Raw genomic sequence first — 27750 nt, forward strand, 5'->3', positions numbered from 1 at the left:
GTCCTAACCCTGAGTGCGACCTTGTTGAGGAATAGGGTCTTGGAAGGTGCTATCGGTTAGGTTAACATGAGGTCATACCAGGATAGGGTGGATCCTAATCCTATATGCCCTATAAAAGAGGAGAATAGATACAAAGATAGGCCCCAGGCACCAGACAGAAGGCCCTTACAGGCACAGGTCATGGTTCAAGTACTCCACAAGAAATGGCAAGAATACTTTCCAAAGTGCTTCAGACCAAGGGCTGTTTACAAGTGAAGTTCAACTCAACTCAAGGGTCAGGTGGCCTCTGTGAACTCGCCTCCTGGCACGGTAATAACCGGATACTCCCAGCGTTAATGTGGCTGTTGGGGTGAATGACAACCATTGGCCCCAGTCTAAAACCCCTGACCTGTCCATCCCTGCAAGAACTGCCCATCCCTGCTTTGTGGCCTTTGGAAGCAAGAACATTTCAGTTTGGATAACATTGCGAAGAATGGGAATTCCAGAACACTTAATTGTGCTCATGAGGAATCTTTACATAGATCAAGAGGCAGTTGTTCAGAGAGAACAAGGGGATACTGATTGGTTTAAAGTCAGGAAAGGTATGCATCAGGGTTGTATTCTTTCACCAGACCTATTTAATCTGTATGCTGAACAAATAATATGAGAAGCTGGACTATATGAAGAAGAACGGGGCATCAGGTTTGGAGGAAGACTTATTAACAACCTGCACTATGCAGATGACACAACCTTGCTTGCTGAAAGTGAAGAGGACTTGAAGCACTTACTAATGAAAATCAAAGACCACAGCTTTCAGCATGGGTTGCACCTCAACATAAAGAAAACAAAAATCCTCACAACTGGACCAATGAGCAACATCATGATAAACGGAGAAAAGATTGAAGTTATCAAGGATTTCATTTTACTTGGATCCACAATCAACAGCCATAGAAGCAGCAGTCAAGAAATCAAAAGATGCGTTACATTGGGTAAATCTGCTGCAAAGGACCTCTTCAAAGTGTCGAAGAGCAAAGATGTCACCCTGAAGACTAAGGTGCGCCTGACCCAAGCCATGGTATTTTCAATCCCATCATATGCATGTGAAAGGTGGACAATGAATAAGGAAGACCGAAGAAGAGTTGATGCCTTTGAATTATGGTGTTGGCGAAGAATATTGAATATACCATGGACTGCCAAAAGAATGAACGAATCTGTCTTGGAAGAAGTGCAGCCAGAATGCTCCTTAGAGGCATGGATGGCGAGACTGCGTCTTACATACTTTGGACATGTTGTCAGGAAGGATCAGTCCCTGGAGAAGGACATCATGCTTGGCAGAGTACAGGGTCAGTGGAAAAGAGGAAGACCCTCAGCGAGGCGGATTGACACAGTGGCTGCAACAATGAACTCAAGCATAACAACGATTGTAAGGATGGTGCAGGACCGGGCACTGTTTCGTTCTGTTGTGCATGGGGTTGCTATGAGTCGGAACTGACTTGACGGCACCTAACAACAACAGCTCCCCTGGGGAGAGCCCTCTGGCCTCTGTGCTCCTGGACAGAGGGAGCTTCCGAGAGGCAGAGGCCACCAAAGTGCCTGCCAAGGGCATCTGTACCGAAGCTCTGAGCCTAAAACACCCACTCCCTCCGTCCCTACATACCCCACATGGCAGATTCACAACATAAAAGCTGTAAATCCCATCCCCTGCTCTGACAGGCCCAGGGACTCTGCAGGAATCACCTGGCAAGGGTCTCAGCTGTGCCAAGTCGGGGAGAGGGCAGGGGAGCCGTAGTCCCATAGGCCCCGCCTCTTGCCTGTGCCGGGCACCTGCCTCTCTCACTTTCTCACCCGTCTCACACCCCTCCATGTCGCAAGCCACAGTGCACATGTGGGCTCTCTGACAAATTCTCACTTTTCCCTCTTTCATTAACTTGCTGCAAGGGAAAACTAACGTGTTATTGTTTGTCACATGTACTAAACAGTTTCGTTCTCTAATCTCCATTTAAAAAACAGATTATACACAACACTTCATAATTACCTAACAAAACAAACAAACTCCACACAATAAAAATTGCCAGAATTGAATTACGTTTGACTTGAAGTCCTCGAGGGTATTGGAGTTTGGGCTGGCAGGACTGGACTCCAGGGGGAACACTTCCTGCCCCGGCCAGCAGAGGGAGCATTCCTGCCTCCCTGCCAAGGTGAGAGGAACATGGACCCTCAGAGACCCCCGTCTCTGGCCCACCAGAGCCTCCATCTCTTTTATACGTGGATATTCCTTAACTGCTCACCAGGCTCTGCCAGATGGCCAGCTCTCAAATACACATGGCCCCACTGGAAGGCTGCACTATTTCTGGGTCTGAGAAGCAGTCTACCAGCAAAAGTGTGTGGCACAGCTTCTCTACGCCCCGCCCCCTGTAAGGAGCTCAGAGAGGGGTCCTCACCCTGTCTGCAATGCCCTTGGTCTCTGCTACTATAAAGAATTGTAAGAAAGCAGCTGGGTCCGACCAGAGGAAACAAGAAATGTGATAAACACGTGAGATACCAGTATGCCAGTTTCAGGAAGAAAGTAAACCAGTGAGAAGCCAACCAGGGCAGCTTTATCATGATTCCTTTTCTCACTTCTAACAAATTCTTCACAATTTGCTTTGCAGGCATGGGGTAAATGAAAACAAGAGAATCTGCAAGTAGAAACCCTCCCGCACAGTATTTCTGGGCTCTCGCCCCAAGGCCAGATCCTTGCTGCTGAGAGAACCAGAGATGTTCCAGGGTGTTGATTGGAGGTGACAGTTTACAAGGTACTAAGGAGCATAGCACACGTGGCAGGAAGGGGCTGCTGCCTGCATCCCCATGAGGCCACAGGGTGGGTGAGAGATGCAAAACCCAAACCGCAGCCACCAAAGTGGCTGATTCACCTTCCCTCAGTGCCCCTTTCCAACAACACTAACTGGAGCCCAGTGCCTTCAGGGATCTCAGAGAGGAGGCTGGCTGCCTTTGAAACAGGGAGAGCTGGCATTGGGACTTGTCATGGAAAATGGAAGCCAAGGCTACTCATACCTGCCCTCCCTTCCGGGGCTTCCATTTCTGAGCTACAGACGGTGGAGGGTGGTGTATGGCTGAGGTGCCTCCCATAGCCCCTGGCTCCTCAAGCCCCACCTCCCTCATGGACATGGGGCATATTCTAATACAGAACCTCCCTCACATCTCTTAACCAAACGGTGAGCATATCATCACACACCATAAATCCACCATGGGCTGGGGGTGGGAAGGTGAGCAGGCAGTCCCAGCAACAACTCCCAATGCAACCTGAGAAGTAACGTGACTGCCCAAGGCCACATTCACAAGAAGAGGAGCAAAAGAGACGGAGCCAACATGGCACTACAGACAGAAGAACCATGCCGTTCCTCTGCAACAAAGACTTGAAAAACTAAGTAAAACAGATACAAACATCAGTCCTGGAATCCTAAGCATCAAATAAAGGAATAAACTCAATCGAGTACTGAATGGCATTAGAAACTGACAGAAAACAGAGAACAAGCAGAGCTATGGAGTGGAGGTACCCTACCAGCTAATGGGGCACAGATTCGCCATCTTGGACTATAGCCACCAAGATACACAGAGAGTACAGGAAGGCAACTTCACGGAGGTTTCAACAGGAGACAGAGTACCTGGTAACCAGGGATACACGCTTTCCCACCTCCCACCCTTCTTCCCTGAATGTAGCCTCTGCCACTTTCCAGCAGGCCACAGTCACTCAGCTGGAGAGACAGCAGCTCACTGCCACCTGGGTTCACCCTGTCCCCACTGGCCAGCCCCTTCAGCGCCATTTTTTGTTTGTTGTGGTTTTTTTGTTTGTTATTGTGTTTTTGGCTTTTTTGTTGCTTCTCTCTCTCTCCTTTTTTTCCTTTCCTTTCTCCAGTCTTCCTAGCCCTGTGAGCTGCCCCTTCTCAATGGGCAGTGTTGCACCACTTGGCTAGAAAGTCACTGGTGCGCGGCCTCCCAGGGTCCGGGCTACACCCAACGGCCAGCTTTGTGGGCACTATATTTTTTTCTTCATTGTTGTTTTTTTTCTCTTTGTTTCCCTTCTCTCTCTATCCCTTTCTTCCTTTCCTTTCTCCTGTTCACGATGCCATATATTTTTATTTGCTTGCTTTGTTCTTTTTTTTTTCTGTTTCTTCTCTCTCTTTTCCTTCCTTTCCTTTCTCCCGCACCACATTGCCCCTTCTTGTGCCCCTGCCTCCCTGGATCTGCGCCACCATCAACCGGCTCCCCGAACACCACTTTATTTATTTATTGTTGTTGTTTCTTCTCTCTCTCTTCTTTCCTTCCTTTCCTTTCTCCTACCTACATAGCCTCATGTGCCCTCCCTCTTCGGGGCGGGCTGTGCTGTGCCGCTTGGCTGGAAGCCTCTGGCATATGGCCTCCCCAAGTCTATACTGCCCCCACAGGTCGGCTCCCTCAGCACCATATATATATATTTTTTTTAATCTTCCTCCTCCCTTTTCCTTTTCCCTCCCACCTAGGCCCTATGCTGCCTCTGCCCCTTTCTGACAGGTTGTGCTGTGCCGCCCAGTGAGAGAGGCATCAGCTCGCTGCCACCCCAATTCTGCCCTGCCACCAACAGCCATCTCCCCCCCCCGACCATATTCATTTTTGTTGTTTTTATTTATTTTTTTATTTATTCGGTTCTTCTCTCTCTTCCCCCCCTTTCTCCCATCCACCTAGCCCTGTGCTCCACCCACGTCCCTTCTTGACAGACCAAGCTGCACCACTTGGCTAGAGAGTCACTGGCATATTGCCTCACCCGGTCTGCCTTGCCTCCACCTACCAAATTCTACCATGCTGCCATTTTATTTACATTTTTTCTTTTTTAGCTTTTTTTATTCTTGTTTCTCTCCTTTCTCTTCTTTCACTCACCCTTAGCTCCACACATCACATCCTCTCCCTTCCCTCCTGCCTAGTTGCACTGTGTGCCGAGCACTGTGCCCCTGAGCAACATCGACGTGGTCCCCCAGACTCCACCCTGTACTACTCCCCAGCCCTGCCCCACTGGCCCCAGTTAGTGCCACAAACTACCCATCCCCACCCTCTACCCGACTGGACCCACCCTGCTGCACCATAGCTGAGTGACCAGCCCTACCCACACGGGCATGGTGGCAAGAAGTATCATGTCCATAGGCAAGCAAGCAACTAAACATGCCCAGCCCGTCTGCCCAGGCATAGCCAAATAAAACAAAAAAGCAGGATGAAACAAACAAACCTACAATCAATAAATGAAGAAAAGAATTCCTGAATGTCCTAGAGACAGCAGACAACATCAAAACATTAAAAAACAAAACAGCACAGGATGTCTCTAGAAAGCAACAAAAATAAAACGCCAGATGACCTTTCAGTAAAAGAAAGGCGCTGGAACTACCTGAAAGGAAATACAAAACTTTAAAATTCAGGGTTCCCCAACAGATAAAGGAAAATGCAGACAAAAATAAGGAAAAAATAGACAAAATCATGGAAAATACGATGAAATCAGGGAAAACACAGACAAAGCAATGGAAGAATTCAGGAAAATAATACAGGAACAAAATGTCAAAATAAACAAAAGTAGAAATTATACGAAAATAGTAATTAGAAATTGAAAAGATAAGCAACAAGATTTCAGAAATGGACAGTGCCATGAAGGTTTTAGAGTGTAAATGTGAAACACCGGAAGACAGGATCAGTGAAATTGAAGACAAATCCTTGAATACCACTTTGAGGAACAGAGAAAAGAATGAAGAAAAAGGAAGAAATCTTGAGATTGACACGGGATACAATCAAAAGCAAAAGTCTGCATGTGATTGGAGTTCCAGAATGGGGGTGGGGGGGTGGAGAAAACAGAAAACACAGAGAGGATCACTGAAGATTTGTTGACAGAAAACTTCCCTCATATCATGAAAGATAAAAAGTCAACCATCCAAGAAGCTCAATGAACCCCATATAGACCCCAAAAGAAAATCATGAAGACGTATCATAATCACTCTCGCTAAAATCAAAGACAAAGAATCCTGAGAGAAGCTTGAGAAAAGTGAAAAGTCACTTACAAAGGGAAAACAATAAGACTAAGCTCTGATTAGTTGGCAGAAATCATGCAGGCAAGAAGGCAATAGGATGACATATACAAAACCTTGAAAGGAAAAAAAAAAAGAAGAAACTGTCAATAAAGAATAATATATCCTGCAAAAACTCTTGCTCAAATATGATGGCAAAATTAGAACACTTCCAGATAAACAGAAATTAAGGGAGCATGTAAAAACCAAACCAAACATACAAGAATTATTAAAGGGAGCCCTTTGCTAGAGAATCAACATCAGACAACAACCTGAATTTACAACACAAGACTGCATCAGCCAGATATCGACTTAGGTAATGACCTCTCAAGGATAAAACAAAACTAAAGATTTACGACAGGGAACCCGAGAGGTCAATCTGTAAATGACAACAATGTCAGAAAAATAAAAGAGGAAATAAACAGTGTAGGTATAGAACTTTCAAATGGAGAGGAAGTCAAGGCCGTATCAAGTAATAAAATATTGGTCTAAACTTAGGAAGATAGGGATAAAACTCAAGGTAGCCACAAAGAAAGTTCACAAACCTAGTCATCAAAATAAAGAAGAAAGGGAGCAGAAGAGCAGTGGGATGCAGACCCCAAATTCTCATAAGACCAGACTTAATGGTCTGACTGAGACTAGAAGGACCCCGGTGGTCATGGCCCCCAGACCTTCTGTTGGCCCAGGACAGGAACCATTCCTGAAGCCAACTCTTCAGACATGGATTGGACTAGACAATGGGTTGGAGAGGGATGCTGGTGAGGAGTGAGTTTCTTGGATCAGGTGGACACTTGAGACTATGTTGGCATCGCCTGCCTGGAGGGGAGATGAGAGGGTGGAGGGGGTTAGAAGCTGGCGAAATGGACACGAAAAGAGAGAGTGGAGGGAGAGAGCAGCTGTCTCATTAGGGGGAGAGTAACTGGGAGTGTGTAGCAAGCTGTATATGGGTTTTTGTGTGAGAGACTGACTTGATTTGTAAACTTTCACTTAAAGCACAATAAAAATTATTTCAAAAAAAGAAGAAAAACAAAGTCTCGGTAAACACAAAATCTATAAAAATGAAAGAAACAGAAAAAAAAACATAAACAAAAGAAATTCAGCACAGATGAGCAAGAAGAACAAAGAAAACGTCAGCACCACAAAAAAAAAGCACTACAAAATGACAGCAGTAAACACATCCATCAATAATTACACTGTATGTAAATAGCTTAAATGCACCCATAAAGAGATAGACAGTGACAGAATGGATAAAAAAAACAGGACCCATTAACATGCTGTCTGTAAGAGGCAACCTTAGAAAGGAAGACATAAATATATTAAAAATCAAAGGATGGAAAAAAATATATCAAGCAAAGAGCAACCAAAAAAGAGCAGGAGTGGCAATACTAATCTCAGATAAAATAGACTTTAAAACAAAATCCACCATAAAAGACAAGGAATGACGTTATATAATGATTAAAGGAACAATCCACCACAAACACATAACCATGATAAATATCTATGTACACAATGACAGGGCTCCAAAATACATAAAAAAAACTCTAACAGCACTGAAAAGAGAAATTGACTGCTCCACAATAATCGTAGGAGAATTCAACATACCACTCTTGGTAAATGACAAAACATCTAGAAAGAAACTCAACAAAGATACAGAAGATCTAAAGGCCAACCAACTTGATCTCATAGACATATGTAGAACACTCTACCCAAAAGCAGCAAAGTACACATTCTTTTCTAATGCACATGAAACATTCTCCAGAATAGACCACATTTTGGGCCACAAAGAAACTCTCAATTAAACCCAAAACACTGAGATAATACAAAGCATCTTCTCTGATAACATGCACCATGAAAGTAGAAATTAGTTACAGGAAAACAAGGGAAAAATATCAAATACATGGAAACCAAGTAACACTTTGCTTAAAAACCACTGGGTAATAGAAGAAATCAAAGGTAGAATCAAATAATTCGTAGGATCAAATGAGAATGAAATACATCATATCAAAACTTTTGGGACACAGCAAAGGTAGTGCTAAGAAGTCAATTTATAGAAATAGATGCACACATCAAAAAAGAAGAAAGGGACAAAATCAAAACATTAGCTATATAACTCAAATAGAAGAAGAACAACAAAAGAAGCCGACAGCCACCAGAAGAAAGGAAATAATAAAGATAAGAGCAGGAATAAATGACATAGAGAACAGAAAAAACAACAGAAAGAATCAACAAGGCCAAAAGTTGTTTCTCTGAAAAAATCAACAAACTGTTCGCCAAACTGACAAAAGCAAAACAGGAGAGGATGCAAATAACCCACATAAGAAATGAAATGGGGGACAGTAGAATGACACAACTGAAATAAAAAGGATCATAACAGAGTACTATGAAAAACTGTACTCCAACAAATTTGAAAACCTACAGGAAATGGATAAATTTCTAGAAACACACTATTTACCTAAACTAACACAAACTGAGGTTGAAAATCTAAACAGACCTATAATGAGAGAAGAGGTTGAGAAGGTAATTTTAAAAAAACTCCCAACAAAAAAAACCCCTTGCCCAGATGCCTTCATTGGAGAATTCTTTCAAACATTCAAAAAAGACCTTGCACCAGTACTACTCAAACTATTTCGGAACATTGAAAAGGTAGGGGTAATTCCAAATTCATTCTATGAAGCCAGCATAACCCTGACACCAAAACCAGGCAGACACCACAAAAAAAGAAAATTACAGACTAATATCTCTTATGAATATACATGCGAAAATTCTCAACAAAACTCTACCCAATAGAATTCAGCATCATATCAAAAAAATAACAGATGACAACCAAGTGGGATTCATACCAGGTATGCAAGGATGGTTCAACATTAGAAAATCAACCAGTGTAATCCACCACATAAAACAAACAAACAAAAAAAGAATCACATGATCATCTCAATCGACACAGAAAAGGGATTTGATAAAGTCCAACACCCATTCATTACAAAAACTCAATAAAATAGAAATAGAAGGAAAATTCGTCAACATGATAAAGGGCAATAGCCAACATCATTCTTAATGGAAAGAGGCTGAAAACATTCCCCCTGAGAACAGGAAGAAGACAAGGATGCCCTTTATCACCATTTAGCACTGTGCTTGAAGTCCTAGCTAGTGCAATAAGGAAAGAAAAAGAAATAAAGGGCATCCAAATTTGTAAGGAAGGAGTAAAACTATCCCTATTTGCAGATGATATGATACTATACATAGAGAAACCAGAGGACTCCACAAGAAAACTACTGGAAATAACAGAAAGATCCAGAAGAGTAGCAGGATACAAGATAAACATAGAAAAATCAGTTGGATACCTATACACCAATAAAGAGCTATGAAAAAGAAATCAGGAAAGCAATGCCGTTTATAATAGCCCCTAAAAGAATAAAATACGTAAGAATAAATCTAACCAGGGACGTAAAAGGCCTATATCAAGAAAACTACAAAACACAACTGCAAGAAACCAAATGAGATCAACATAAATGGAAAAACATACCATGCTCTTGAATGGGTAGACTCAACACTGTGAAAATGTCAATGCTACCCAAAGCAATCTACAAATACAAAGCAATTCCGTCTCAAATACCAACAGCGCTCTTTAACGAGATAGAAAAACTAATCATTAACTTTATATGGAAAGGACAGAGGGCCCGGATAAGTAAAGCACTATTGATGAAAAAGAACAAAGTAGGAGGACTCACACTACCTGACCTCAGAACCCACTATACAGCTATGGTAATCAAACAGCCCGGTACTGGTACAAGGACAGACACGTTGACCAATGGAACAGAATGGAGAACCCAGATGTAAATCCATCCACCTACGGTCACCTGCTCTTCAATGAAGGCCCAAAGTCCATTGAATGGGGAAAAGACAGTCTTTTTAACAAATGGTTCTGGCAAAACTGGATGCTCATCTGTAAAAAGATGAAACAGGGCCCATACCTCACACCATACACAAAAACTAATTCAAAATGGATCAAAGACCTAAATATAAAACCAAAAACTATAAATATAATAGAAGAAAAATTACAGTCAATGCTAGAGGCCCTAATACACAGCATAAATAGGATGCAACCCATAACTAACAATACACAAACACCAGAAGATAAGCTAGATAACTGGTATCTTCTAAAGTTAAACACGCTCATCAAAAGCCTTCACCAAAAGAGTAAAAAGAGAGCCCACAGACTAGGAAAAAAATCTGGGCTAGACAAATCTGACAAAGGTTTAATCTCTAAAATCTATAGGAAAATCCAACACCTCTACAACAAAAAGACAATAATCCAACTAAAAAATGGGCAAAGGATATGAACAGATGTTTCACCAAAGAAGACATTTCAGGTGGCCAACATGCACATGAGAAATGTTTGCCATCACTAGCCATTAAACATATGCAAATCAAAACTACAATGTGATACAACCTCACCCAATATTACTGGCACATATCAAAAAAACAGAAAATGACAAATGTGGAAGAGGCTGTGGAACTTGGAACTCTTATGCATTGCAGGTGGGAATGTAAAATGGTAAAACCATTTTGGAAAATGATATGGCACTTCCTTAAAAAGCTAGAAATAGAAATACCATATGATCCAGCGTCCCACTCCAAGGAACATATCCTAGAGAAATAACAGCCATCACACAAACAGACATATGCACACCCACGTTCACTGCAGCATTGTTCACAATAGCAAAAAGATGGAAACAACTTAAGTACCCATCAACAGATGAACAGATAAACTATGGTACACACACACACAATGGAATACTATGCAACAGTAAAGAACAATGATAGATCTGCAAAACATCTCACAACAGGGATGAATCTGGAAGATACTATGCTGAGTGAAATAAGTCAATCACAAAAGGACGAATACTGTATGAGACCGCTATTACAAAAACTCATGAAATAGTTTACACACAGAAAGAAACAATCTTTGAAGGTTACGAGGGAGGGTCGGAGTGGGGAGGGAAAAACACTAACTAAATAGGTAAGTGGTAACTTTGGTGAAGGGTAAAACAGTACACAGTATTGGGAAAGTCAGCACAACTTGACCAAGGCAAGGTCAGGGAAGCTTCATAGACACATTCAAACTCCCTGAGGGACCGAATAACTAGGCTAAGGGCTGGGGACCATGGTCTCAGAAGGACATCTAGCTCAACTGGCATAACATAGTTTATAAAGAAAATGTTCTACATCCTACTTTGGTGAGTAGCATCTGGGGCCTTAAAAGCTTGCGAGCAGCCATCTAAGATACTTCATCAGTCTCATCCCATCTGGAGCAAGGGAGAATGAAGAAAACCAAAGACACAAGGGAAGGATTAGTTCAAAGGGCTAATGGACCACAACTACCACAGCCTCCACCAGACTGAGTCCAGCACAACTAGATGGTGCCGGGCTACTACCACCGACTGCTCTGATGGGGATCACAATAGAGGGTCCTGGGCAGAGCTGGAGAAAAGTGTAGAACAAAATTCTAACTCTAAAAAAAAGACCAGATTTACTGGTCTGACAGATGGGAGAAACCCTGAGAGTATGGCCCCTGGACACGCTTTTAACTCAGTACTGAAGTCACTCTTGAGGTTTACCCTTCACCCAAAGGTTAGACCAGCCCACAAAACAAAACGAGACTAAATGGGCACACCAGCTCATGGGCAACGCCAAGAAGGCAGGAGAGGACAGGAAAGCTGGTAATGGGGAACCCAAGGTCAAAAAGGGGAGAGTGTTGACACATCATGGGGTTGGCAACCAACGTCACAAAACAATATGTGTATTAATTGTTTAATAAGAAACTATTTTGCTCTGTAAACCTTCATCTAAAGAATAGTAAAAAAAAAAAAAAAAAAGGAGTGGAGGCCCTTGGTGACCCAGCCGGTCCCACACTCAGACACTCTCTGCCATACTACAAGTGAATGGCATTCGTGAAGGTCCATTGCATGGTGAGGAACCGCCCAGAGATGACATCACACGTGAATTAAACTTTACTGCACACAAAGCAACTGAAGAGCTATCCCAGACACGGGACAGTCGCCTCTCATCCTCATGAAGCTAGGGCATCAAGTGCGCAATCTGGAAAGGTCACTCCACAGCTACGTCAAAACTGGAATATGCAGTGAAAACCCTGAAAACAGGAAATGCAACCCCTTTGTTTCCATGGTTGTATGTTTAAGGTGTCCTAAGGTGTATCCTACAGAGATGTACACCAAAGTGTACATACAGGATGCTCATACCAACGTCATAGTAACCCCAATGGTCAGAAAGGGGTCTGAGGAAGGTGAGGCACACGTGGAGTGGGTGTCAAGGAGCCGCTTGGCCTGACTGCACGGAGCGGAGACTGACAGGAAAGGCTCTTTGTAGTATTGCCATGGGAGCAAAGTATAGCCATAGTTGTAAAAACAACCTGAAGGGCAAACACTGGCAGATCACACTTTTTATGCCTTAACCAGGGCTCTAGTCAAAAGCACGCGTTCCAGAGTCCACGCAAACCTCTATTTGAATACCCACTCCTCTCTTACTAGTTCTCTTCACCTCTGTCCAAGCCTCCACTCCTGCCTCACAGAGGAACGTGAGAATGAACATGGACTGACACGGAGTAGCCACACCATCCTCCCACAGTGGCTTGTCCAATGGGAGCTCACCACGACCACACGGCAAGTTTACTCCATAAGAACGATACTTGCATTCAAATGAAGGTGACTGATTTCTAAATTACCAAAAAGGCACCTGATCTATTCACACCACACCCAACCCCCCCCCAACCTCCCTCCCAGTCTCCCATTTAAGTGGACCTCAGCATGTTTGATGAGAGTGAGAGGCGGGATGTGGATGGTCCTGTTCCTGCAGTGGAAGGCAGCCATTTCAATATGATGCCTGTGGTTTGGGGGCTTGTTTCAAAAATGATCTTTAAGTGACAGACATTCACATTACACTCATGAGGACTGCATTCAAAAAAAAAAAAAAAAGGCAAAGCATAGATTTGAAACCCATATCCATGTGACATGCAAAATACCATTGTTTTTTAACTGCCATCTGGAAGACTGGAGCTTACAGCTATCTCAGGCCACAGCTGAATCAATCCACCAATTCAGTTTGCCTTGAGGGGTAGGTTGGTGGGGGGGTGAAAAAAAAGGAAAAGAAACCCTCATCTTACAACAGGCACAGTGAGGACTCGTGGAGATACGATGTTTCACCCAGCGATCGGGTTACTCTCACTCAAAACCCTTCCAGCTACCGGTAAAGCCCTGGCCATGGCCTTGGCTCCCACCACGCACATCTCTTTCCTCTCCCTAACCCCAAAACCCAGTGCCATCGAGTCGATTCCAACTCATAGCGACCCTATAGGACAGAGTAGAACTGCCCCACAGAGTTTCCAAGGAGTACCTGGCGGATTTGAACTGCAGACGGTTTGGTTAGCAGCCGTTGCACTCCCTAGACTCCCCAAACTTGCAATTCCTGCTCCCACCTCTGAACTCTCCCGTCTGTTTGTAGGAAATTCCTAATCATCGCTCAAAGCCCAGCTCAGATATCACCTCCTCTTTGAAGTCTTCCCTCCTTCCAGGTCTCTCTGCTACACTTAAATATTGAGATTGTTTGTTTAAAGATCTACCTCCCTGAAGGAGCTAGACTGGCTTCAGATCAGTACAGGCTGTGCAGAGTAGACATTGAACAAAATGGGGAGGGGTCAGGTTGATTTCTGTGGGGCACTGGTCTTACTTACTTTGAACACATCATCAGGAAAGATCAATTGCTAGAAAAGGACCTCATGGTTGGTAGAGGGTCAGTAAAACCAGGGAAACCCTCAATGAAATGGACTGATGCAGTGGCTGCAACAATGGGCTCAAATATATCAACGATTGTGAGGATGGTGCAGGACCAGGCAACTTTTCACTCTGTTACACATAAGGTTGCCTGGAGTTGGAGCCTACTGCACGGCAACAGCAACAAGAAATGGAAATAAATTTTAGACACAAGAGGAAAAAATGACCTCTAAGGATGATTGACAGAGGACCTCACTAACTTCAACGGCCTCAGTGTCATCTTCTGAACAACTGCCGTGGGTCAGTCTACGCTGCCCGCCTTCCATGCATTGACACACTTCCCCTTCAACGTCCCTGCGAGGCGGTGCTGTCCTCTCCACTGAGCCCCGTGAAGGTGAACAACCCGCCCGGGGCCGCATGCAGGTAAGCGGCAGGGCTGATTCAAACGCAGTTTGCGTGATCAGACTGTGTTCTGCCTGCTTCCCGCACAGAGCCTGGAGACCTGAGAGCAGGGAAGGGCGACGGGACGGAGGAGTCAGTGAGGGTAGTCGGTGCGGACGAGGGGCCCGCAGTGAGTCCCCTGCGGGCAGAGAGGGGAATGCTAGGCCGGAGGCAGCGCCTCCACAATGCTGCGCCCTCGTCCGGCCCCGACCCTGGCGGTCACTGTGTCCTCGGGCCGGGGCGCGCCTTCCCCGCACCGACCGCACGGCAGGCGGGAGTACCGGGGCGGTGCTGACGGCTGGGCCGGGGAGGGCGCGGGGCGCGCGCACACGGGTCTCGCGGGCTGGGGAGGCGGGCCGGCCGGGGAGGCGGCCCGGAGTCTACTTTGGTCGGTGTGCACTTGTCCACTCAAGGCCGGCGCGGCTCGGGGGACCGCCCAGGGCTGGGACGCCGGCCCGGGGAGAAAGGCTGAGGGCGGCGCAGCTCTACCTCGGCCGGGCTGCGCGAGGCCCACCTCCTCCTCTTGCACCCCCTCCGCTCCGCGGTCCACCGCACGCTTCTCCGCGGGGCTCCGCGGCCCGCCCAGGCCGAGATCGGACCGGAACCGGCGCGCGCACCCGGGTCCGGCGCCGAAGTGCGGCCCCAGGGTGGCGCGTCCGGCGCAGAACTGTGTCCCCTCTCGGGCGCGGCGCCGGGATGGCGCGTTCCGGGCGGGCTCTCGAACGCTGGGACCGTGGCGCCCGCCGGGTGTCTGAGGCCTGGGGGCTACCGCGCGGCCTTCCTGTCCCTTTCCCCCTCTCTTCCGCAGCGCTCAGGGCCGCGGCACTGTCCCGGGCCGGGCGCGGGACCGACACGAAGAGGCTGAAAAGTATCTGTAGACAGTAAACACTTGTGAAAAAACAAACCCGGACTTAGTAGGGAGAGACTTTATTGAAAAGGAATATGGGGTCGGGGGAGGGTATTACAATAGGGAGATGGTTCTGATCATAAAATCCGCAAGCGTCTGGAGGGTTCTGAGAAAAGGCTGCTTCTTTTATAGGAACCAACCACACCGTCGCAGTTGAGTCGATTTCGACTCATAGCGATCCTATAGGACAGAGTAGAGCTGCCCCATAGAGTTTCCAAGGAGCACCTGGTGGATTTGAACGGCTGACCTTTTGGTAGCACTTAGCCACTAGGCCACCAGGGTTTCCTTCATGTCCATTCCGATTCCGACTCATGGCAACCCCAAGGGTTGCAGAGTAGAACTGCTCCATAGGGTTTTCATGGCTGTGATCTTTACCGAAGCACATCGCCAAGCCCTTCTTCCACGGTGCTGCTGGATGAGTTTGAAGGGCCAGGCTATGGGTTAGTAAAAAGTCAAGCGAAAACCGTTTGCACCACCCAGACAGAAAGAAGGGGTGTGGGAAAGCGGGATGAGTGCTAGCACCATCGGATAGTCGATCAGAGAAGGTTCTACCCTGAGGCCAGCCTGTTCCTAGGAGGGGCCCTGAAGGAGGGGCTCTGTGCTGGCTCAGGCTGGGAGTGGGCACACGGGGAGGGAAAGACGTTCCATCAGTTTGGTTAAGAGGCATTTTGGTCTAATTGGTCAGTAGGCACAAGCAGTTCAGCAGATTATTTATGAGGCCAAGAACGGGAATTTGGAGGGTCTGAGGCCTGGCCTGTTGGTGTTTAGCGCTCAGCTGCTAACCGAAAGGTCACTGATTTGAACCCACCAGCTGTCCCACTCAGTCTGCTTCAGTAAAGATTTACAGCCTTGGAAACCCCATGCGGCAGTTCTGCTCTGTCCTATATGGTCACTATGAGTCGGAATCCTCTCCAAGGCAATGGGTTTTGGTTTGTTGTCATTAAATAAGGAGACCTGGTGATGCAGAGGAACCCTGGTGGCACAGTGATTAAGACCTCGGCTGCTAGCCAAAAGGTCGACAGTTTGAATTCACCAACCACTCCTTAGAAACCCTATAGGGCAGTTTTACTCTGTCCTATAGGGTCACTATGAGTTGGAATTGACTCGATGGCAACAGGTTTTTTTAACAGGTGGTGGTGGTTAGAGCCATCGACTGCTAATTGAAAAGTTGGCAGTTTAAACCCACTCCTCAGGATAGAGACGCGGCGGTTGGCTCCTTAAAGATTTCGCCCCTGGAAACCCTATGGGGCAGTTCTACTCTAAATTGACTCAATGGCAATGGGTTTGGTTTTTGGTTTGTGTCTGGGCCAGGTAAACAAGGTGGGTATCTTGAGTCTTATTTAGGTCGTACTGGAAACGGTGGTTCTTTGCAGTCAGCCATTTTCCAGAACAAAAAGGATGGGAGGATTTCTTAATCTTAGCTTTTTTCCCAACGTCAGGGGACTCAGGTAAAATTCAACCTTTTACACTATTCTGTGACAGTTGGCTGTTACTAAAGACCAGGATGTGCCTGGGCAGCTTTGTCCATCTGTCTTTCTACAACGGGGAAAGGCTCTGAGTGACGCCATTTGCCCACTCCTGGCTGCTAGACGCTTGAAAGGAGACTAGTGTGCCTGAAGAAGGAATATTTTAGTTTATTTTATAATTTTATTTATTTTTATTGTTTTTTATTTTAATTTATTATATTAATTTTATTTATTCCTTTTATTTTAGTTAATTTATTAATTTAATTTATTTTCATTTTAGTTTATGTAATTTATTTTATTTTAATTTAATTTAATATTAAATTAATTTTAGTTTATTTTAAAACTTACGTTTATTTTAATTTTTTTCAATTTTTAATTTTAATTTGGTATTATAATTAGTAGTAAATTTAAATTATGAGTATTTTATTCTTAATTTACTTCTAAATTTAAGTTACTATTAAAGTAAGTTTAGTTTAGTTTGTTTTTATTTTATTTGTAAGTTAAATTTATTTAATTTTTATTTTAGTTTAGAGCATTCATTTCATTTTCATTACGTAAAAAAAAAAAAAAAAAAATTTTTTTTTTTTTTTTTTTTTTTTAGTGGTTAAGTGCTACGGCTGCTAACGAAAGGGTCGGCAGTTTGAATCCGCCAGGCGCTCCTTGGAAACTCTATGGGGCAGTTCTACTCTGTCCTACAGGGTCGCTATGAGTCGAAATCAACTCAACGGCACTGGGTGTTTTTTTTTTTTAATTTTGATTTGGAAGCCTTGGTGGTGTAGTGGTTAAGTGCTACGGCTGCTAACCAAGATGTCGGCAGTTCAAATCTGCCAGGCGCTCCTTGGAAACTATGGTGCAGTTCTACTCTGTCCTATATGGTCACTGTGAGTCGGAATCGACTCCACGGCTGTGGGTTTGGTTTGGGTTTGGAATTTTAATTTATTTCTTTTAATTTTAATTATTTTACTTTAAATTTATTTTAATGTGCTTTTAATTCATTATTGTTCACTATTAATTATCATAATTAGTATATTTTAAATTTACTACTAATTTTTTTAATTTAGTTTCTTTATTTTGTTTTTAAATTACTTTATTTCTAAATTAAATTTATTTTAATTTTAAAATTAAGTTTATTTTATATAAATTTGATTTTTTTTAGTTTATTCATTTTAATTATTTAATTTACTTTTTTATTTTAAATTAAATTTTAGTTTTATTTTTAATTTATTTTAATGTACTTTTAATTTATTATTAGCCATTATTTGTTAATTATTATAATTAAGAGTACTTTTAAAATTTACTATTGGGTTATGATAAGCTTATTTATTTTTAATTTAATTTATTTCCAAATTAAATTAAATTTACATTTATTTATTTATTTTACTTTGGTTTATTCGTTTCATTTTAATTATTTAATTAAATTATTCTATTTTGAATTAATTTTAATGTAGTTGGACTTTGTTATTAATCAATATTATTATGATTAGCAGTAATTTTAAATTTACTATTTATTTTTAATTTACTTCCATCTATTCATTTTTATTCTATTTCTAAATTCAATTTATTTTATTTTAAAATTAAATTTACTTAATATGAGTCAGAATCGACTCTATGGCAATGGGTTTGGTTTTTTTGTAATTTCAGTTGACTTAAATTTGTCTATTTTAGTTTAATTTATTCACTTTATTGTAGTTGATTATTTCATTTAACTTTTAATTTCATTTTCTCTTTAACTTAATTTGTTTTAAAATGAAATCAAATTTATTTTAATTTAGCTTATTTTATTTAATTCAATTGATTTTATTGTATTTATTTCAGTTTAATTATTTTTAAAGTTATTTTATTTTTATTTATTTATTATTTGTAATAACCGTAACGACTGAAGTTACCTGACTGAGCAGTGCAGTTGTAGGGCATAGGCAGGGTATGCTCTTTCCAAAGGCTCTCATGGAAGATCTCTCAGCGTCTGGTGGCCCAGGGACTCCACTGGCTCATGGATGGATTGGATTAGGACCCACCCTACTCCAGTAGAACCTCATGTTAATTTATAACATCTTCAAAAACCCTGTTTCCAAACAGGTTGTTGTTAGATTTCGAGTCGATTCTGATGCACAGAGTAGAACTGTCCCCATAGGGTTTCCTAGGTTGTAATCTTTACAGGAGCAGATTGCTAGCTTTTTCTCCTTCGATGCTGCTTAATGGTTTTGAACCGCCAACCTTTCGGTTTAGCAGTTGAACTCCTAACTATTGTGCCACCAGGGTTCCTTTTCCAAACAGGTGCTAGGGATTAAAGCAAACAAGCAAAAAAGGCTCCCTGTATGAGACTCATCAATGCCCATGGAAACAGCAGTCAGAAAGTCAAAGGACGTGTTGCATTGGGCAAATCTGCTGCAAAAGATCTCTTTAAAGTGTTAAAAAGCAAAGATGTCACTTTGAAGATTAAGGTGCCCTGACCCATGGTATTTTCAATCACCTCATAGGCACCGAAGAACAATTGATGCCTTTGAATTATGGGATTGGCGAAGAATATTGAATATGCCATGGACTGCCAGAAGAACAAACAAATCTGTCTTGGAAGAAGTCCAGCAAGAATGCTCCTTAGAAGAGAGCATGGGGAGACTTCGTCTCATGTTCTTTGAGTATGTTATCAGGAGGGACCAATCCCTGGAGAAGGACATTATGCTTGGTAAAGTAGAGGGTCAGCAAAAAAGAGGAAGACCCTCAACGAGATGGATTGTCACAGTGGCTTCAACAAATGAGCTTAAGCAGCAACGATTGGAAGATGATGCAGGACTGGGCAATGTTTCAAGTTCTGTTGTACATAGGGTCACTACGACTTGGAACTAACTCAACGGCACCTAACAATAACAACAGGTAGTGCTTGGATCTGTAAGATTATTGTTGTTGTATGCTGTTGAAACAGTTCTGACTCACAGCACCTATACAATATGAACCCCTTACCTTTGAGTCAATTCCAACTCATAGCGACCCTATAGGACAGAGTAGAATTGTCCTATAGGGTTTCCAAGGCTTTATTCTTTATGGAAAAAGACTGCCACATCTTCCTCCCATGGAGCGGCTGGTGGGTTCAAATCACCGACCTTTTGGTTAACAGCCGAGCACTTAACCATTTTGCCACCAGGGCTTCTTAACCCTATACATCAGAGTAGTAAATCCATATGAGAACAGATCGCCAGGTCTTTTCTTCTTCAGAGCTGTTCGTGGGTTTGAACTGCTGATCTTTCAGTTAACAGCCAAACCACTTACCAACTGCTCCACCAAGGCTCAAAAACCTATGGAACACAGTTCTATTCTGCACACCTAGGGTTGCCATGAGTTGGAATTGACTCTATGCCAGTGTTTTTGTTTTTTTTTTTTTAATGGGGATTTAGGACTTCACCTTTTTTGGGGGAAGGGGAGGCACAGTTCAGTCCATAACAAAACTCTTCCCCCCGCCAAAAAAAAAAAAACGAGACCAATTCCTTTCATAAAGAGTGAATTATCTCCAAAAGCTACATCCTCAAAGGTGTTCAAGGCAGTGTTATGTATTATAGCCACAAAAGGGACAACCTAAATATCCTACCACCCCCCCAAAAAAACCAAACCCACTGCTGTCGAGTCGATTCCGACTCATAGCAACCCTAAGGACAGAGTAGAACTGCCCGATAGAGTTTCCAAGGAGTGCCTGGTGGATTGAACTGCCAACCTCTTGGTTAGCAGCTGTAGAACTTAACCACTACGCCACCAGGGTTTCCCTCCTACCACAGCTTTAGTAATTTAGGGGTGTGCAACATAATGAGAGATTATGTATGCATTAAAAGGGTAACCATGGAGCAATATAGAGACAAGGGAATTGCTTATCACAATCTAATGTTGAATAAAAGTAACAAAAATGATTTCTTCAGAATTAACCTTTAAAAATCAGAACAGAAAATTATTTGTGCACTAGAATTCTTGACTATGTACATGGACAAGATCTAAAGGATAGCATGAGAAATGAAAGTACTTGTCTTCCGAAGAAAAGAACTCATTCTGTGATCGCTCCCAGTTCAGCCTCATGAACTGCACATTCTCCCCACCCTATAGCATGTGTGCAGTCAGCGTGCTGTCATGGCCTTTGTGGGGCCTTCAATTTGGTGGGGAACTGCCCCTGGATGTAAAGGTATTCAAAGATGTCATGTTGGGCCATAGAAGAAATGATATTGCTGTTATGAATTGAATTTTGTCCTCCAAAAACATGTGTTGAATTCCTGGCGCCTGTACCTATAGATATGATCCTGTCTGGAAATAGGGGGTTTTCTTCTGTTAATGAGGTTATACCAATGTAGGGTGTTTCCTAAACCTAATCACTTCTGAGTTATAAGGAGACCAGAATAGACACAGAGACACACACAGAGGGAGAAGACAGAGGCCTTATGAGAGTTGATTGGAAGGAATTGAGCCAAGGAATGCCTGGGGCTACCAACAGGGAAGGAATCCACACAACTGAGACCTAGATTTGAACTTTTAGCCTCCAGAACTGTGAGAAAATAAATTTCTGTTCTTTAAATCCACCCACTTGTGGTATTTCTGTTTGGCAGCACTAGGAGACTTAGACAGATGTCTTACATCTCAGTGGCTTAGAGCCAGGCATCAGTGTCACACATGAGGTGATGACTCCACACAGCTGAGCCCTCACTGTTCCTGGGGAGCTCTCCCAGCAGGAAGACCCACCTGCTCAGACCCTGAGTTGCACTTGCCCAAATTACCTTGGAGGAGATGGGCTGGGGGCGGGAGTCTGAGGCAGGCTGTCAGCCTTATTCATGCCTCCTGCTGAGAGCTCAGTCGATTTCCCCTTGCCTATGTTTTTTTATAAGATGGGGGATTGTAGCTGCTCTGACCTCCCAGGGTTGTTGTAAGCAGTAAAGGAGTGAGTGCTTGCAGATCCGTTAATAAATACGAGCCCCTACTCCTCTTCATCACTGTTGTTGGTCTTTTTATCGGCAGTCCTCAGACAGAGACCGCAGAGCAGGTGCTCAGGAAGGGGATGTGGAATCAATGGTGATGCCTCTCCGCCCCGCCAAGCCTGCGCCTTGGCATAGGGCAGATGGTCCCCTTTCCCTGCCAGGAGACGGGCCAGCCTGCTCCTCTGGCAATTTGGGCTAGGCTGGGTTACAACCTCTGGTTCCCTCCTTGGGCTCAGACTTGCCCCAGCCCCTCAAGCCCACCGCCCCAGCAAGCAGCCTTTCCCAGGGGAACCCTCCCAGCTAGAAGCAGCCTGGAAACTGACAGAGCAGCCTGTGGGGAACCTCCACCCCCTTTCCCTCTGATTCCGTTCACACCTCCAGCTTAATGAGCCCCAACTGCTGGGGGCATCTGGGTCACACCTTCACACTCGACTAAAGCAAACACAGAGCTGAATGGCAGCAGTGCTCACAAAGAGAACTTCTGCAAACTGTGAACACATTACCTTTCCACTGCAGGTGCCACCAACTGGGGAGCAAACCTGTCATGCTAGGAAGGGGTCTGTTGATGCTGAACCAGATCTGGAAGGACTTGCAGACAATATACTAGAAAGCCAGGGCACAGGGTGGTGGGTAAGGACTCCAGTTTTAGAGTCAGACAAGAGCTGGGCTCAGATTCTGCCTGTGACTGCCAGCCTTCCAGGTGGTCCCAAGGATCCCCTCCCTCCTGTTGTCACCCCTAGCGAAGTTCCCTCCCATGGTGAGGAAGGCTGACCTGTGTGGTCAATAAGATATTGTGGAAGAGACTGTGACTTCCAAGGCAAGATCAGAGAAGGCATTGCAGCTTCCTCCCAGCTCTCTCTTGGATTGCATGCTCTGGGGAAAACCAGCTGCTGTGCAGTGAGGACGCTCAGGAAGCCCCACGGAAAGGTCCACATGGCCAGGAACAGAGACCTCTACCCAACAGTCACATGAGAAGCCATCTAGGAAGTGGCTTCTCCAGTCCTGTCGAGCCTTCAAACGAGCTTGCAGCCCCTGCTGACATTCAACTGCAACCTCCAGAGGGACCCTGAGCCAGACCACCCAGCCGAGCCACCCTAGAATTCCTGACCCTCAGCAACTGTGAGAAAGTAAATGTTGTTTTAAGCCACTAAGTTTTAAAGTAATTTCAACACTGCAATAGAGATCTAACACAATTCCTCTGTCAATTAGTAGCTGTATAATATCGAATGTCCACTGCCCATGTCTCACCCACACAGGCCCAAGAAACAGCTCGCAGTCCGCTGGCTCTCTGCAGGGGCCAAGCGGAGTTGGGAGGCCCTGGGGGTGGCTGGGACTGGAGCATCACGGGGAGGCCTGGGCCTTCTGCTCTGCCCCGTCCCTCGGTGAGTTTCTTCCCTTCACCCAGACCCCTGGGACCTCTGAGAATGTCAGACATCAGCGAAGCTCAGGAGGGGGCTCCAGCACACCCGCAACATGCCACAAAAGACTGCCCAGGGCAGCCTGTGCAGTGCTTCCTGCCATGGCTTGGCTGCCTGCCCTCACCCTTCTCAGGTGGGGCCCCCACCCCTGGTTCCATAAGAGGCATGGAGGGTCCACCCAAACACATGCAGACTCTTGTGCACTTACACATGTACAGTGCACATGCCTACTGTACACACACACCCAGACATGCACACTCATACATGCATGCACACATGTGCCCACAGTGCACACCACTTATACACACATGAGTACACAAATATACACACGTGCACACACCCGATCACAATGCTCACACATGCCCACAAACACACACACGTACATGCACATACACATACATACTCACACATGCACAATGAACATACATGTGCTCTCACACAATGCACAGTGCGCACACAGAAACACACCAATACGCACACAATACACACTTGTGCACTCACACATGTATGTACACATGCACACAGCCACACGTGCAAGTACATGTGCACACACTAACACATGCACACAAAGAGGCTGCACCCCTGCTCCCACCCATGGACCCCCGTGCTGCTGGCAGCACAAAAGGTAAAATTAGCCAGAGGCACCGGAGGCAGCAGGCTGCGGGCCAGCAGTAATGCGCTGTCAGCCGGGAGACGGAACATTTCAATCAGAAGGCACAGCATCGGTGGGAGATGCCCAGGCTGGAAGCCCGTCTTCCGCACCGCCGGGCACAGCATATCAATGAGCCCAGCGCCAAGGCGCGCGGCCTGACAGGGGCCGGGCAGGCTGTTTCAGGGAGCACAGACAGCATGCAGATCGATTGCCTTTGTTCAGGAGTCCTACTCACCCCTTCCCGACTCTGGCTGCATTTATGCTGTGAACAACCTGGGTTCGACACGCTATGGAGGGCAGATGCAGGCTCTGAAGACACAGCACCGTCCCTCTCTCTGCACCCCAGGGCCAGCTCTGGACGTGGCTGCGCTCCCTGTCCGAAGCAGCTTCCAGCTCAAGGGGACTGTTGCGTGGGCTTGTGCCTACTGCGAAGGCCATGACACCTATTCCCCACAGCACTGCTGCAGATAGAAAAAAAAAAAATATGTCCCCAATACCTCCTGTACCTGAGAAACAGAGCAAAGTGTTGTGAACATACCTGTCCCTTATGGGAAGGGTGTCTCAGGTCCTCAGGGAGCCAGAGGCTGGGGGGGGTGGGGCATGAAGTAAAAGGGTCAGAGTCACCAGTGACCTGTTTCCTCCAGCTTCAGATGTCCCAGACTCTGTACAAGGAAACAGGACGGCCACTCGGCTGCTCTCTGTCTTGGCACACCTTCGGGAGGCCAAGCTTCTGAAGCTGTGATCATCAGTCCTTTGTCAATGCATTTCTTCCTTGTTACCAAATTAATTCATGTTCATTGTAGAAAACACACCCCCCCCAAAGAGAAGAAAAGCCGTCTATAACCCCACAACACAGAAGGAATTGCTGCTAACATTTTTAACATGCCTACAAACAGCTTTATTGGGATATAATTCACAATGCACCCACTGAAAGTGTGCAGTTCAGTGGTTTGTAGCGTAGTCAGGCTGTGCTACCATCGCCACAGTTCATTTTAAAGTGCTGATAACATTTTAAGGAGTATCTATTCTGTGATTTTCTACGGCCATATATGGCTTTTATAAACATAATTTAGATCATAGGGTGTATTGTAAGTCACCCCTTTGTTTAATATATCATGGACTGTCTGGGGGTCTTTGATTATACCTTCTTCAGCCCTGTTCCTAATGACTGGTACCATGACATATGAACCAACCCTTATGAGAGGACATTTGGGTACTTCCTTTTTTTACTGTTGTAAATCGTGTTAACTGAACAGCTTGTCGATAAATCTTAGCACCCAAAGGTAATTATTTCTGTAGGATAAATAAATTCACAAAAGTAGAATTGCCAGATCAAAGCGCGTGAAAATGTTTAATGCTTTTTTATTATCGCTAAACCATCCCCCCAAAGGCGGGATCCTCTCGTATTCCTGGAGGCAGGACAAGAGGTGCGCCTGCATCGTGCTGCCTGGAGCTTAGAACATCCTCAGACTTTTCGTCTGCAGGGCATCTGTTGGATGAGCCATTCTCAACACAGAGTACCGAGGGTGCTCATGGTTATACCCAGAGCTGGGGTGGTCATGGACGTTACCTCAGCTGCCCACCCCACCCCTACTTTCTCAAGTTACTGCAACCTTTGGTCTTTATCTATTACCTATTCTAGTCATTTTGCATAAGTGAGATGATGTAATAGTCATCCTTTTGTGACTGACCTCTTTCACTCGGCATAGTTTCTTTGAGGTTCACCTGTGTTGTATTGTGAGCCAGTACTTCATTTTGCTTTAACACTTAGTAGTAGTTCATTGTACGTCATTCCCTCTACCAGCCCTCGAGGGCCCTGAGGCCAACCACCTCCGCCTACACATGTCCAGGGAGCAACCACCAGGCTGGGAGGCCTGGCCTCCCCCAGAAGTTCAGGGCACAGTGCAGGCCAACCCCTGCTTCGGAGATGGCCTTTTGCCCCGAAGGGGAAGTTGAGGCCTCGCTCCTGCCTGCAGTCCCCTCCCGCATCCCATTCACCCACCCAGCTGGTAAGGCGGCTCCTGGTCTCCCAGGAAGCCACTGCCAGATGTCTTGTGGCTCCGACTCTGCACTATTGTGCTTGTTTTCTTAGTCCAGTGAGTCTCTGGTGCTCCCTCGCACTTGGCTGTCCTCATGTTAAATATCAAACAGGCTTCCAAACATTTTACAAGATGGTCTCGTTTGAAAACAAAACAAAACACATCCACTGAAAACCAGGAGAGCAAACCCCGCGTGGGACCAGGATACACCACACACACTGGGGAGTCTCGGCCTCCTGCCCATTGGGCCCTGAAGGCCCTCAGGCACTGCGTCACCCTGCGCAGCGAGGCCCCTGTAGCACCAACCACAAACATCCCCAAGTGGGAGGGACATGCAGTGGCTAAAGGCCAGGCTCTGCGGCCAGCCTTCCAGGGCTCAAATTGCAGCTCTGCTGCTTCGCAGCCCGTGGCTTAGGCAAGTTATTTAAGCCCTCTGAGCCTCGGTTTTCCCATCTGCAAATGAGGGATAAAGATAATACCTGGAAGGTGTGGCGAGGCTTAAATTAAGTAGTAACTGTGACGATCCCAGAACAGGGCCTCTGCAGGGCAAGCACCATCACCGTTTCTCAGTTTATCATACTGTGATGGCTTGCGTATTGCTGTGATGCTGGGAGCTGTGCCACCAGTATTTCAAATACCAGCAGGGTCACCCATGGTAGACAGGTTTCAGTGGAGCTACCAGACTAAGACAGATTAGGAAGAAAAGCCTGGTGATCTACTTCTGAAAATTAGCCAATAAAAACCCTGTGGATCACAACAAAACATTGTCTGATTTGCTTTCTTTGGACATGTCATCCAGCCTCATGCTGTCTTCCATGTCTTCTGTCATTCATTCTAGAAAGACGGGACATGCATTGTCCCACCATTGATTTTTGGTTGGAGTTTGCAGCTTTGGAGCAAGAGGCTTTGACATTTCTGCCTCCAGAAGGGCAGGAGGACCAAGGCTGCCCCGCCCAGATGGTTCCTCAGCTGGAATGTGCTCTTGTCCAGGCACACATACCCAGGTCTGCCCTGACCCCAGCTCTGGGGAGGGGGCTGGAGGAACCACTAAGAACTGAGAAAGGCTTTGTGTTTACTTGAGTGTAGGGTCATGTCCTATCGCATCATGCATAGGGAAAAGACTGTCGGGACCTGACCTGTTACTAACTGATCCTGTCAGCACAAAAGAACCACCTTGAATTCTGTGTGGAGCATCTAAGAGGAAAGGATTTCTCTGTGCTGGGCCAGAAGCGTGCCTTGGCTACAAAATGCAGCCACCAATACCCTGTTAGGAGGAGCTGCGGACCAGGGTTACAAGTTCTGCTGCTGCACGGCTGGTCAGGAGTACAGCCCACTCCAGCTCAGTGAGCTGGGCAAACTTATTAGTGCACAGGCTTAGAAGCCTCTGACATCGCTCCAGTTCTAATTAATTAAGCCACGTCTTCCATGGGTGCAAAGACCCTGTCTGTATCTGTCAATCAGCCCCTCCATCCTCGCTACAACCTTCTGGAGGACGATTTGGCCATTTGTACTCAAATCCTTCACAGCGTGCCTCATTTCAGGTGAGTGCAGTTCCGCCTCCAAGACGGAAATTGTTATCGATGAGAACAGAGGTCCCCAGAGCTCAGTGTACACACATCCAACATGGTAGGACATGCTACACAGTCATTAAACACCATGTTAAACATATTTAATACCATGGAAAGATTTTGTGATATATTTACAGTTAAAAACAGGTTTTTTTTTTCTATTAAAATTATGTATGTCGTACATGGGCACCAAAAGATTAAGATGCCCATCTCTGAGTGGTGGGGTTATGGGTCTGTAAACATTTCCCCCTTTAGATTATCATGATCATCATCCAGGTTGAAATTCCAACTCCCTTGTCTGTTACCTGAAGGCAGTGGTGTTTCAGTGATAGAATTCCTACCTTCCATGTGGGAGACCCAGGTTCGATTCCAGGATAATGCCTCTCATGTGCAGCCACCACCGGTCTGTCAGTGGAGGCTTGCATATTCCTCTGATGCTAAACAGGTTTCAGTGGAGCTTCGAGACTAAG

General features: G+C 45.2%; 1 protein-coding gene across 6 annotated transcripts in view; it reads right to left on the reverse strand.

Moving 5' to 3' along the window:
- The window catches only part of ACSF3 (acyl-CoA synthetase family member 3), a 60237-nt gene extending 45336 nt beyond the window's left edge, over positions 1–14901 (reverse strand). For 4 of the 6 annotated variants that reach the window (XR_010318819.1, XM_023558053.2, XM_023558056.2 and 1 more), the window contains exon 1: positions 14074–14589. Coding sequence is in view for 3 of the 6 variants with exons in the window: in XM_023558053.2 (XP_023413821.1) it covers positions 14074–14265 (192 nt within the window). In the remaining 3 variants the exon portion in view is untranslated. Of the gene's footprint in view, positions 1–14073; positions 14590–14776 lie in introns of those variants that run through there. The other 2 variants (XM_023558054.2, XM_010597796.3) reach the window with 2 other exon arrangements.
- Between the last annotated feature and the right edge of the window lie 12849 nt (positions 14902–27750).

The sequence above is a fragment of the Loxodonta africana genome, chromosome 21 (genome assembly GCF_030014295.1).
Source record: "Loxodonta africana isolate mLoxAfr1 chromosome 21, mLoxAfr1.hap2, whole genome shotgun sequence".
Lineage (NCBI taxonomy): Eukaryota > Metazoa > Chordata > Mammalia > Proboscidea > Elephantidae > Loxodonta > Loxodonta africana.